Here is a 14,735-nt window from a genome sequence, read left to right as displayed (position 1 = left end):
GAAAGCATAAGGTACCGGTCATTTTTTCAGAAACTTTGGTTTGCTGTCTGGTGTAATGCCAAGCTTCACATTAATGTATTTCATACTACCCATCTCTCCGTTAAAGACTTCTCAATGTTTCTTTAAAATTGGAGACACAGGTCTACCCTCTCTCCAACAACGAACGCCCCAGCAGTGATGTAGTGGCAACTTTTCAGTTTGTCCGTTTAACTGAACTGTGACCTCAGTGATGCCTCTCATGGCGACAGATTCACCTGTGTAAGTCTTTAACACAATGTGTGCTGGCTGAAGTGGAAGGTGTTTCAGTGTCTTTTAATAGACTGTGCCTGACACAAGAGATAAAATAAAATGGTATTGTGTCATATACTTTGTAAACAACAGGTGTAGACTAAGACTGAAATGTTACTGGCCCTTCCCAACAATGCAGAGAGAAAAAGTAAAACAATTATAATAACACAGCTACCGCTATGTCAATCTCCATATGCACTGGTTGCCCCTCTAGCAAGGGAGAGACATAGTACCCATGTGTGCCCCCAGCAACAGTCAATATATTCAGTGTGACTTCCTCGTCTAATGAGTCACTCATCTCTGCGTTCTCTTGCTCAACAGCATGAACATGTCTCTTTTTCTTTTGTTGGAATCTCTTTCTTTTTTTCAGTCTTTGACATTTTCTCTGAGCTCTTTTTGTTCCTGCAATCTTGTTCGATGTGGCTCTTTTTACCACAGGCTCGGCAATCCAATACTAGAATTTTGACTTCGATACCGGTACAAGGTTTAGTATCACAATAGTTGATACCATCACGATACTCAATACCAAAACGTCACCAAAACGTATTTTTATGATATGACGGTATTTGATGGTATTTGATGTTTTTTTGAATAATAAAAGATCAAAATGTCCTTTATGGGTAGTGCGTGTGTAACGGTCGTCGTACGTAGTGGACCAAGGCACAGCGGGTTGAGTGCTCATAGTGACTTTTATTAGAACACAAATGACAAAACAAGAAAACGATCGAACAAACAGGATTGCAGGCTAAACACACAGCTATGCAACTACAACTTCCCACAAAGGGACAGGTGAAATCAGGCTACCTAAATATGACTCTCAATCAGCAACAACGATGTACAGCTGTTCCTGATTGAGAGCCATACCAGGCCAACAAAGAAATGCACAACATAGACAGAACATAGAAATACAAAATAAATAACATAACCCAAAAACCCCGGAATACTCTAACCAAACACCCCTCTACATAAACACATATACTAACAAACCCCGAACCACATAAAACAAATACCCCCTGCCAAGTCCTGACCAAACTATAATAACAAATAACCCCTTTACTGGTCAGAACGTGACAGCGTGACCCTAGGGTGGCAACATATACATTCAAAGACGTGATTTCAATGGGTCTCTCTCCATTCTTATTGTTTTATACTTTTCAATGAAACTTCAACCCAAAATAAGTTTCAGCATTTTCATGAATTTCTGCATTTCCTGCATTCATTTGAGATTATTTTCACACCGCCATGTAGGGCTGCATCATATGGGCCAAGTATATAGGCTTGATTTATAACCAAATGTTGCGATTTAGATCAAAACACTTGGGTGAACTGTTGGAATCATGGAAGACAAATTATTGTTCTAATTCTATAGTAAGAAGATAATAGTGGGCATTTTGAATACAGTGTTATTTGACATGACAATTAATGAAAATACCATGGTGGAGATATTGAGACAGTGTAGGAACCAAAGTGTTGGTAAGTTTTTTTCTAGGAGACCCTATAATCTTTAGCTACATTAAATGTTTACTCTTAGCTACTTCATGTAGCTAATATATTCACGCTTCGCCTTTCCTTCTTTGATTTAGAAGATACTGTTGCACAACATGTAGATTTAGGCCTACACCATCAGGCTGTATAGCTACGTTTGCTCTGACTCAACTTAGCCACAACTTCCTAAAAAAAGACAAACTAGCTGTTTGCAGATGTAAGGAACACAAATGAATAATGTAATTACAAAATGATTGTGGAATTATATTAAGAAGCAAAGTGGAAACGGCATCGTAATCATCAACATTGTTGCATGTGCTGCATTGACCATGCAGACTCGTGGTCAAGCAACAACAAATGCACTCCTTGATTGACAAGGGGCCAGGGCTAGGCCTGTGAGGAAAGCGGCATGGCGAGAGCGAGAACGGAGAGACTCAAGTAGCGGAGTAAACTATAAAATGGACGTTACACACGGAGTATCACATTTAATGGTAAAACTTTATTTGAATGGTAAATCAAGATGTGGCCTGGGCTTATTCACAATACAGGTGCCGATTATTCTATAGGAGTGTGTTCAAGCTTTGAGTTATTGCGGTTGTTTTTGTTGATTTCTTGGGGCTGCAGATGACAAACAATCTGTTTCTCTTACATTTTGGCACTTATGTTATTGTACCGATCAACATTTGAGTAGAAGTAGAAGCCTCTTCTTTTATAAAAGTGTGCGCTGTCTCTTTAACCCAGTAATGATGTATTTCATGAGCTTTGCACAGAGTCAGTTGGTTGAAGGAGACGTGAGGCAGATATGCTTTTCTTCAGTATCTCTGCGTGAGGGAGATGATTAAGTGAATAAATAAAGTTGTGAAAATCAGCATAATTTGTGTTATGGTTTGCATATTATCACAATCAAAGTACTAGCTTAGTGCATTGATGTTAGCTTCAGCTGTAAGCTAGCAAGGAAAGTTAGCATATAAATCTGGAAGCTAACTGTATCTTCTTGCATTGTAAAGTGTTCTAGCCTTCATGGATATCGTTTTGCAAACAGTAATTAACTGTAATTAACATTTCTACATGCCGTGTTGCATTATTCAAGTGTGTTAACTTTTATGCAGCCCAGACTCCCAGTGCAGTGGTTCCTGCACTGGGCGTCTGGGCTGCATCATGTTAGCTCCACACTAGAGAGCTAGCTCTGGCAATGAGTAATTAGAGCAGGCAAGAGAAATGCATGGTGCGCTCGTACTAAAGTGGATATCGGCTGCTCTGATAAACAGACTTCATCCTCCAAGTCAGTATACGACGTGAGACACATTTTACAGAAGTCCCGAAAGTAAAACAAATTCTAGTACAAAATAGTTTTTTATGTTCTAGTATCGAACAAGTACTGATGTTTCGGTATACCCTGCAACACTAGACACCTGATATCCCACTTTGCCACAGCGGCAACATGTTCCTCGACAGACACTTCGCCCAGTTTCTAGCTCCTAGCCAATTTTGCAGTATTTAGTTTCTTTTTTTTGTCTTATTTCTTACAAGAAACGTTCTGAGCATATATTGTATCATTACCTACAGACGGAAATAATTTTTGGTTATTAGATTGACGGTCACTTACCAGAAATTCGAGCAGAAATTGGACTTCCCTGACATGGATCCTTTGTTTGAACTTCCCGAGACAGCTCTATTTATCCCGGGAGCTGCACCAAAACACAGACACTGGAGAAAAGATTGGAGTGGGGCCCTAGTCAGACAGACGGAGTGCATACCATACACTGCTTCTGAATATATTACTCGCTAACATTCACAAGAATGGTAACATACTCTGTTTTACGAAATCATGGCTCTCTCCGGGTATATGTGACTTGTTTCAGGAAAGGTTAAGTGTGGACAAATCTGGGTTTGGCGGATGCCAGGAGAATGCTACCTGCCACAATGCATAGTGCCAAATGTAAAGTTTGGTGGAGGAGGAATAACGGTCTTGGGCTAGGCCCCTTAGTTCCAGTGAAGGGACATTTTAACGGTACAGCATACAATGACATTCTTGATGATTCTGTGCATCCAACTTTGTGGCAACAGTTTGGGGAAAGCCCTTTTCTGTTAAAGCATGACAATGCCCCCATGTACAAAGCGAGGTCCATACAGAAATGGTTTGTTGAGATCGGTGTGGAAGAACTCGCCTGGCCTGCACAGAGCCCTGACCTCAACCTCATCGAACCCCTTTGGGATGAATTGGAAGGCCGACTGCGAGCCTTCCCAGAAGAGTGGAGGCTGTAATGGCAGCGAAGGCGTGTATTTCAGCTTGGATGATGGCCCACCACCTGCCTGCTCAAAAATCTCTCCATCACAGTTGACAACTCCAGTGTTGCCCTCCCTGGGTGCAAAGAACCTTGGCGTGACCCTGGACAACACCATGTTGTTCTCTGCCAAATTCAAAGCAGTGACAAGCTCCTGCAGGTTCATGCTCTACAACAGCAGTAGAGTACGACCCTACCTCACACAGCATGTCCTAATCCAGGCACTTGTTGTCTCCCGTCTGGACTACTGCAACTTGTTGTTGGCTGGGCTCCCTGCTTGTGGCATCAAACCCCTGCAACTTACCCTGGTTTTCAACCTTCCCAAGTTCTCCCATGTCACCCAGCTGCTCCGCACACTCCACTGGCTTCCGGTCGAGGCTCGCATCCACTACAAGACCATGGAGCAGAGACTACGGAGCAGCAAGAGGTACTGCCTCTCCCTACCTTCAGGTTATGCTCAAACCCTACACCCCAACCTGAACACTCTGTTCTGCCACCTCTGGTCTCTTGGCCCTCTCACCCCTGTAGAACCAGCTTCCCCCTGAAGCTAGGACAGCAGAGTCCCTGTCCATCTTCCGACAGCACTTGAAACCTACCTCTTCAAAGAATATCTTAAATAATCAATCATAATCTATGTTTCAAGGTTGTTTTAAACATGTGGACTGGGGAATGTTCCAGGTCGCCTTTGAGAATATTATAGACCTATACACTGACTTGATGACTGGGTTCATCAGGAAGTACATAGAGGATGTTGTTCCCACTGTGATGATTAGAACATATCCAAACAAAAAAACGTGGATAGATTGCAGCATCAAAGAGGCAACACGACAGTACAGGGACAAAGTGTTGTGTTGCAATTCAACGGCTCATACACATGTAGCAGGGACTCCAGACAATCACGGATTATAAATGGAAAGCCAGCCACATTGCCGACACCAACTCCTGACTCCCGGACAAGCGAAACACCTTTGCCCGCTTCGAGGAAAACTACATCATGTCACCGACCCGGGCTCCCGACGCTCACGAGGTCTGTTTGCTCTAGTTCTCCATGGCCGACGTGAGTAAGTCATGTAAGCGTGTTAACCCTTGAAAGGCTGCTGGCCCAGATGGCATCCAAAGCTGCATCCTCAGAGCATGTGCAGAGCTGGCTGGAATGTTAACAGACATATTTAATCTATTCATATCCCACTCTGTTGTCCCCACTTGATTCCACCATTGTTCTTGTACCCAATAAAGGGAAAGTGACTGAACTAACTTATCCGACACCCTAGACCCACTACAATTCGCATATCGCTCTAACAGATCCACGGACGACGCAATCGCCACTGCACTGCACACTGCCCATCCCAGCTGGACAAGATAAATACCTATGTAAGCTTTTAATTACAAAGTTCTTTACTCACTGTTCCATCACATTGTTTTCCCGCTCCAACGTCCGTCTCAAATTCCTTTCTGCCATCTATCACCATGCTAACTTTCTCCTTGCTAGCTCAACTATGCACTTGCCTCTGCTAGCAATACACTGTGCTCACATAAGCCTAGACTGTACCATGGAAAATAAAAAATTTTGAACATGTAAAACCAACTTCTTCTGGACAGAATAGTTTGTGGGTTTTATAACCACGTCTTTATAACAATTCAATAATGATGAGACTGGAGACAGGAATCAGTTCAACCATTTATCTAGAACGCGCTCGGTCTCAACAAGACACTCTGGCAGAAACGTTTCTTTAACAATGTGTGTTATAAGGAGGCAACTATTTATGCATTGCCTCCTAAAAATAATTGCCTCCTTATAACACACATTGTTGAAGTTTCAAATTAAATCAGATTGCCAGATTGTGAGGTTTACATTAGTTTCTGCACAGGTATGTGCTCTTTTGTCATGGACCGGGCTATGCATTGATGTTAGTACTGTTTGCATGAACCTCTTTAGTCAGAAATTCTTAGGTGCATCCAAAGTGTTTGATATGGTAGCACCACTTTTGATTTATATGTATTGAACAAGTTGAGTCTCCACAGCCAGTGGTGATTTGCAGTGGTGACAGATGGACAGACGGACAAAGTACAGACAGACAGAGCTCTGCTCCAGACAGACATACAGACATACAGACAGAGAGCTCAGGTCCTGGTCAGTCCCACATCCCTACATCCCACAAGCCACAGCCACAACCCATGTTGTTTTAGTCTTCCTATTCAGCCCTTTGTGCTGTTGCTTTGTTGTTTCAGAGTGCCCCCCTATTCAGACCAAAGCGCCCAGAGCTCCACCACTGTCCCACCCCGGGGGCTTTCGATGGGCAGCTTGGATCCCGACCTGTTTGTCTTCTGCGTGGTTTCACACCCCGAGCAGAATGAGAGAGAGCCACAGGCACGCCGATCCGCCAGGAAGTCACCCACTGGTGGGGGATGGTGGAGTGAGGCGGGGGAAAGCGGGTGGTCAGAGGGTGCTGTTCCCAGCACCGCAGACATCCTTGCATGGGGACCCCCCTCAAACCCCTCCAACCCCCTCCATTTCCCCCCTCGGCCGACCTCACCAACCCCTACACCCCCTACATTAGTCCTCAGGGATTATAGCGGTATTGGTTTAAATCCCAGTCACACACACAAGAGAGGTACTCAGGAACTCTGGGACAAAACTGCTATGCTATGTGGCCTCTTCTCAGTTCATTCTTGTTTCTGCTCAGTGACACACAGTCGTTGGGTACTCCTTAACCATGCATGAGGCCTAACACAGGTAGTGTAGCGGTTAGAGAAGGAGGGTTGCTAGTTTGAATCTCAAATCTGACTAGAAAAATCTGGTGAGTAGTGAGCTGGCAGCGTCCTAGACACCATCGCCTGCCGTTGTTTCCTTGAGCAAGGCACTTGACCCCGTACAATTGCTCCGGTGGTGCTGAACTGCGGCTGACCCATTGCTTTCAACCCCTCAGGGTGTTGTGTGTGTGTGTGTGTGTGTGTGTCTTGTTGGGTTTGGGTTGTGAGCATAAAATACCAATTTCCATTCTCTGCAGTTATCCCAGCGGGTGTAAAGGACGTCACCCTGCTTGCTTAGCGAGTACCACTTCCTCTCGTTTTGGAGCATACCTGGCTCGAACCCAGGACCTCTTATTCACAAACACACTTTGACCGTCCTCCCTCAAGCATCTCTACCGGTCTCGCTACACAAAAACTTGCAATTGAGTGGCGAAAATGTGTACACTTAATGCTGAGGAGCAAGTTTCACATATCTCCATGTGCCACACGGGCCTATCTGGGCAAACTGAAATGACGCCATCATTTCAACCTGTTTTGCCCGCTGGGAATCACCCTCAGGGAACAGAGACAATCCCTTGTTGCCGATCACTGCTTTACTGACCTGGGGTGGGTTTCCCGAAAGCCTTTTAGCGATTGTGGTCATCTATTTCTCTGGACGCCCCAGACCCATTCCACTAGCAGAACAGCAACAGATTGACAAACAAAAATAGTTTTTATAGTTGTCCCTCTCTCACGGCTGTGTGGCTGGTTTGTCAATAAAAACAATGTCCTGAGTTCGCTACAAGGCATCTGGGAAACTCACCCCTGCTCTACCCCTTAATCATAATGTAACAAATTTAGGGACTCGAGGACGGGTCCAGCGACTGTCACTAGGTGTTGGATTAAGGTTGCTACAATAACAACAGCACATTGTCACATTAGAATAGGCCAGTAGGCCTATCTTCCATCCTGCTCTCTCAGTAGGGAGGCAATCTGCCCGCCTGGCTTGTTGAGGGAGGCAGTGAGGATGAAACAGTAGAAGAATATGTACTGTTTTGAAACTCTAGAGTCAGGGAACCATGCGCTCACACACTACAGCTAGTCTAAGTGTGAATGTGTGTAGCTGTTCTGTTTGATTAGCTCAGATCAGCATCAGTGGACAGATATAGGACTGCTCGATCACTCTCTCCCACACACAGAGCCATAGAAATTCAATGACTAGATTAAATATCTATGCATAGAGCTCCCCGGGGGGCTGCCTACTGGACCAGGGGGCTGCCTACTGCCACCATGAGTGGGACAGGTCTGTCCCAGCTCAGGCATGCCCTGGGAAAACGAGACAAAGTAAGGTGTTGTTGTGATATTTTCTGTTCATTGAGGCTCACGACTTGGGCCTGGTTCAAGTATGCAAGCTTGCTGCCATGAATCCTCCGATGCCGCCCGATTTAAGCTTCACACTTCTAACGTTCCCCTGTCTCCCTTCCTGATCCCTCCACATAACTAATGAAGTCCCCCAGCAAGATCTTCCAAGCTAGACTAAAGCCAGGATGCACAAGAGTGAGGAACAGTGCATTACAATTATAATTAATCTAGCTAATAATTCAGTGTCTTCTCTTTTAGATAGTCAGTCAGACATTTTTTTGTTTTTCTGCCATCCAATGCAACCATACCAATATCATACACGTCTTATGACTTTTTCGCTGCAACTCGCCAACAGGCTCGGGAGAGTCGAAGGCCGAGTCATGCGTCCTCCGAAACATGAACCGCCAAACAGAGCTTCTTAACACCTGCCCACTTAACCCGGAAGCCAGCTGCACCAATGTGTCAGAGGAAGCATTGTCAACTGACTACCAAAGTTATCAGTTAGCTTGCAGGCGCCCGGCCCGCCACAAGGAGTCACTACAGCGCGATGAGGCAAGTAAAGCCCCCCCCCCCCCCCCCCCCCCCAACCAATTGTGCGCAGGACTGAGCCAGGACACGAGAGATGGGACGAGAGAGTGAGACAACATTGAGCCAGGGGAGAGACAGGGTAAGAAAGGGAGTGAGACAAGAGAAGAGAGAGACCGGGTGAGAGAGAGTGAGACAGTATAAAGGCATGGAGGGATTAGGGAGAGAGAGAGTTTTTGATAAACTCCCATATCTATTGGGTGAAATACCACAGTGTGAAGTTATGTTTATTTATTTTCCCTTTTGTACTTTAACTATTTGCACATCATTACAACACTGTATATAGACATAATCTCCTTCCGGAGACACCTGAAACCCCACCTCTTTAAGTAATACCTGGGATAGGATAAAGTAATCCTTCTAACCCCCCCCCCCCCCATAAAAAAAAAGATATAGATGTACTATTGTAAAGTGGTTGTTCCACTGGATATCATAAGGTGAATGCACCAATTTGTAAGTCGCTCTGGATAAGAGCGTCTGCTAAATGACGTAAATGTAATGTATAAGACATTTTAAATGTCTTTGTTCTTTTGGAACTTTTGTGAGTAATGTTTACTGTACATTTTTTATTGTTTATTTCACTTTTGTTTATTATCTATTTAACTTGCTTTGGCAATGTAAACATATGTTTCCCATGCCAATAAAGCCCTTAAATTGATATTGAGAAAGATAGAGAGATGGGGGAGGGGGGATCAATATTAGAATGAAATGGGGTCAGGTTCAAGTATTATTTATTTATTTTTATTTAACCTTTATTTAACTAAGCTAGTCAGTTAAGAACACAATCTGCATCCTAAATGGCACCCTATTCCCTATATAGTGCATTACTTTCAACATCAAAAGTAATGCACTATATAAAGAATAGGTTGTCATTTGAAATGAAACCATAGTGAAATGCAACTCCTCTAAACTGTGTTTCGTTACTGATATATAGACACATACTCATTGACTTTTCAAAATGTCTTAATATATTATTAGATTATGGCAACTATGATGTGTGAGATAAGAACAGAGCCAGTATGTGCTTGCTAAGGTGAGAGGTTGAGAGTGGACGAGAGAAGGGGGAGAGGTGAAGGAAGGGGTGAGAGAGGTTGACAAGTAAGAAGGTAAGCACTGAGGTTGAGGAAGTTCACTGTTACAGAGGATATTGGCAGGCTTCTGGCAAGGAAATGGCAACCTATTCTTTGCATAGTGCATTACTTTTGATAAGAGCCCTATGGGCCCTGGTTGAAAGTAATGCACTATATAGGGAATAGGGTGCCATTTAGGAAGCAGATTTTAACACCACCACTCAGTAGTGTAAAGAGAAGAATAATGTGGAATCACTGTAAACACATTTCCTGACCACCTTTTTCAATATTTCCCTTTTGTCTAATAAATCACAATAGTGAATCGGTGCTTTGCCTATAGGCTTTAACAGGCTCAGTAATCTGACCACAAACCCTTACACACACACACACACACACACACACCACCTCATCCAAACCTGAGCAAGCCAACGCCAGCAGCCTTCCACTCCAACCAACCTAAAGTGGGTACAAATATACTGTAGGCATGTGGCGCTCTCAAGAGATGGAGAAGATTAGAAAACACTGTATTCTCCAAGAATACCGGAGAACAGAAAACACTTTTCAAACCCATGGTGGCGGAACATCAAAGCCTGTAGAAAATGCAACGGATTCCAAAACAAGGAGAAACGCTATATGTCCGTGTTCACAGATGGGCAAGCCAGCATGCTGGTGACGGATGGTCTGTCATTTTCAGAATATACATCTCCAGATCTCTCCCCACCTCACCTCACCCCTTATACCCCACACCCCACCGTGATGAAACCATAGTGAAATGCAACTCCTCTAAACTGTGTTTCGTTACTGATAAATAGACACATACTCATTGACTTTTCAAAATGTCTTAATATATTATTAGATTATGACAACTATGATATAAGTGTCCATGACCGCTCACAGTCCTTTTTTACAGTTTTCCCTGGTAACTAGTGTTAATCTTTGTGAGAACAGAGTAATTTAGGTCTACATGCTGTCTTTGTCTCTATCCCTGTGTCCATCCTTAATCTCTTTCTCTCTCCTCTTCTTTTTCGACTTTGTTCTTCATTCTTTCACTCCAGATTCCTCTTCTCTTCCTGTCACCTCATGTTGCCTCCATCTCCACTCTCTTTCCTCCTCTCTTTCCCCTCCCGCCTCTCTCTCTCTCTCTCTCTCTCTCTCTCTCTCTCTCTCTCTCTCTCTCTCTCTCTCTCTCCTGCATGCCCCAGGTGTGTGCAGGTCTCTGTCTGATGATGTGTTATCAGGGGACTGTGGAGCCATAGCCTTCACACAGGGCCCGCGATTTTGCCAGGGCGATAACATCATTCAAATTCACACAGTCTGATGCACACACACGCACACAGTGCTCCACACACCTCCCCACTTGCACAGTTTTTTGACACCAACATTGCTATCCCTCTGCTATGATCATATTATTTACATGGTTAGTATAAAAATGTAAAACCACTATACAATACATTATTTTGTTGATCTTTTTTAAAAGTTTGACAATTGTTTATGTCTGCATGTGTTTGTGTGTGTGCGTGTGTCTGTGTATGTGTTTGTGTGTGTGTGTGCTCATGTGTGGGAGAAAGAGATTTTGTGCGTGTTTGTCTACAATAGATAGGACCTTGTCTGTCTCGTTGTCTCCCTCCCACAGTAGCGGACTTAACATTAGGCAGAAGAGGCAATTGCCTCAGCCTCACATCATCAAGGGGCCTCGTGATAATAATACTAGTCATCTTTTTTTGTTGTTGTTGCTTGAGCCCCCCCATTCTCCGCTTGAGGAGCAGCAAAATCTGCAGGTCGCTTCAAAGTTGCAAAGGAAATGGGGAGTGAGGGAGGTTTTGCCTTTCCACTGTGCCCAGGTTAATGAGGCTCCATCTAATAAAAGAGCAATCATTTATTTACATACATATGCATATCCGGTGTTTAATATTGATATTAATATAATTCAAGATTTTCTCATAATAGTAGAAACAAGTGTCATTAATCACTCACAGACTGGTTCATAATAATGGACTTTTTCACGCTTACAGCATTCCTGTGCATTGTTTCACACAATATGATTGCAAACAGCACTTTTATTTGATAATACTGCCATCGTCGATGAGGCAGATGCAGAGGACATGTACAGTATGTGTAGCCCATGTATCTGATGCTGTCTGGCCCAAAAAAGTTTGGCATGTCATACTGTTTTTGTCCAGACAGCATCAGATACATGGGCTACATATAGTAAGCCAGAGGGGAGCTGTTTCGCTTGCACAGATGCTTTATTCGGTGAGATAGTTTCAGCCACTTGCAAATTATTTTGGATGAACATACAAAGGTAACGTACTTTTTGAAATGATTTGTTTGACAGATGAAAATCAGATGAAAACATCCTGACTGGTTGTGTTCTTGCCATATTAAAAGGTAATACATTTTTACTGTTAAATTACATGTCTTTTTAAATGCAAAAAATGACATAAAAAAATTGTGCAAGAGCACATAGGAGGGGATGGAGGGAGGCCTCAGACTGCCCTCTGCCTGGAGCATCCAAATGACTAAATATGCCCCTGCTCCCTCCACCCCTGCTCCATTTGTGTTGCCATCTGTCGGAAACCCAAACAATCCTTGTGGACAGAGTGTCTATCTCACTACATCTCCCCAGATAACTCTGTCTCTCTTCCGGCACAGACAATCTCATTCATTAGGAACACGCAACAGTCAGTCAACAAAAGGAGATTCTGTTACCTTGGGAAACAAGGAAAAACAAGGCAAATCAAACCAGCAGCTCTAACTTGATACAAGATTATCATACATTCTTGTTGTGTCTGACCTACTTCAGGAAGGTACCCACCTGAGATAAGAAGGTCTGAGCTATGACACGTTTCAGGTCAACATGGCATCCTGGGCATGGCAGAACTGAACCACTGGGGTTTCTGGGTGGGTTTGTGGGTACGCCTTGTTGTGAGAGGATTATTGACTCAACGTGAGTGTTCAAGATGCTAAATATAGGATTATTTCACAATATAGGATAATTATAGCAAATTGACTGGTTAAATGCCTCTCCAGGCATTGTGAAGATTGGTTGTTCTTTACAGAGCTGCGGATAATCAGCTCAAACACACACGCAATGACTTGCACTCCCAGCCCTAGTAGTGGAAGACAAACAGAATATAATACAGTATGCAAATGTGCGTGCCGGGGTACTGTAGAATGTCGTGTTTGGCGAGGAATCCTTTGAATTTCTGTCTACTCAATAGTGCTGTTGATAATTGTTAGAGGATGTGTTAGAGGATTTTCTCAAATACAGAGTAAACATAGACCAGTCATCAGTGTAACAAGCACACTTCCAAACACTTGAAACGCTTTAGCACTTTTTTCTCCACTAGGAAGCATAAATTGAACCAAGGTTCTATCAACATCAGCTGAATGTTACGTCAGGGTTTTACCTGGAGTGTTGCCATTCCATGTTATACTGTATTCACGCCAACTTAGTGAGTTGGGTGTGTGAAACTGACTGTTGTCCCGTTTGTCCCCAGGTGTGTAGCTGCACCGGAAAGTCCAGGTGTCACTGTGATGGAGTAAAAGGCAGTAAGGTAAGTGGCGTAACACTTTAACACTCTATATTATACTTTACTTTATTCATTAACCCTACTCCAGAAAGAGAGAGAAAGACTGCTGCTCTGCATCTCACCTGATCACCTTACCGCATCATACCTCATCACACCTATGCTAGTTCCCAAACGCTTCCAATAATCCAGAGGTCACAATCAGAGATTTCATGCAGTCCGTCTTGAAACTTCCTCCAGAGAGCATGCTTCGGGTTTGTATGTCCAACAGCTACTCCTTCATCACCCTGTTTTCCCTGAGTACACAGTCTGTTTGAATAAAATGTTTTTTACCTTGGCTGTGAGTGGCTTGTTCTTTCCATGGAGCGTGAGAATTTCACTCTGACTAAACTCTAGGCTCCTCCTCAGCTTCAGAGTGCACAGACTTGGAGCTCGAAATGACCTATCAACGCAAAATGTTATCACTACCAACAAAAGGAGCTGATCAAAAGAAGGGGAAAGGAACTCAAAGGGACAATATTCGGTCTTAATTATCAATTTCCCCAGGAGATAAGGAATGTTGCAAAAGACTGTATCCTGTACAGAAGAGTTGCAAAAGACTGTATCCATGCAACCGAGGGAGAGGGATAAGCGTGCCTTTCTCATTTATCAATCTGACTCCATTATTATGTGAATAAATGCAATAGGAGGATCTCGCAAGATAGTGAATCATTGCATTACCGACTCATTTTGACTATAATGAATATGTGCCTATCTTGCAACATTATGCAATTATTAAGAGGCTAGATACAAATCGCTAATCCTGGCAACCAATGTTCTAGCATTCATTTATTGAGGCAAGCAGCTCAGGGAGGTCAAGTTGGTAGCCAAGCATGTGCTATGTGTATAGTGTAAGTATAACAACTATCAATAGACCTACTAAATTATAGGCATATACTGTAGTCAATCAAAGAATTACTCTCTAAAACAAGGAATGCATTTACTAAATTCAACTAAAAAAATGTATTAGTCACAAAATAATTGACACAAGCAATTCCAGTGTACATGAAATACATGTTACATTACAGAATAACATAGTTGTCTTATTTAGTTGATAGTAATTTACTATGTTACACATCTTTAGTTTAGAATAATATCTAAGAGAAAAATACATGTGTGTCTGATACGCACAGGAGCTTAGTAGCAAGTTCGCAAAGTATGAGTGAATTTACTGCCCTTAAACCAAATTCAAGTGTGAACATACCCCCAACCTGAATTAACATTTCGTAGCACTTTGATAGTGAAACAAAAGGCAGGAAAACACACCCAGACTCTAATCTAATCATACGAAATTTGAATGGTATGACCAGACAACAGGAATGTGCCTGATAACCAGTCAACCTAACATACAATTTCAATCC

General features: G+C 43.1%; 1 protein-coding gene across 1 annotated transcript in view; it reads left to right on the top strand.

The window, feature by feature from the left end:
- col4a3 (collagen, type IV, alpha 3) overlaps window positions 1-14,735 on the top strand; it is a 148,924-nt gene that overhangs the window by 19,130 nt on the left and 115,059 nt on the right. The window contains exon 2 of the mRNA XM_014213415.3: window positions 13,306-13,362. Within this exon, the coding sequence (XP_014068890.2) occupies window positions 13,306-13,362 (57 nt within the window). The remainder of the gene's footprint in view (window positions 1-13,305; window positions 13,363-14,735) is intronic.

Source organism: Salmo salar, chromosome 09 (assembly GCF_965601325.2).
Source record: "Salmo salar chromosome 09, fSalSal1, whole genome shotgun sequence".
Taxonomy (NCBI): Eukaryota; Metazoa; Chordata; class Actinopteri; order Salmoniformes; family Salmonidae; genus Salmo; species Salmo salar.
This window is presented reverse-complemented; position numbering and strand designations above follow the sequence as displayed.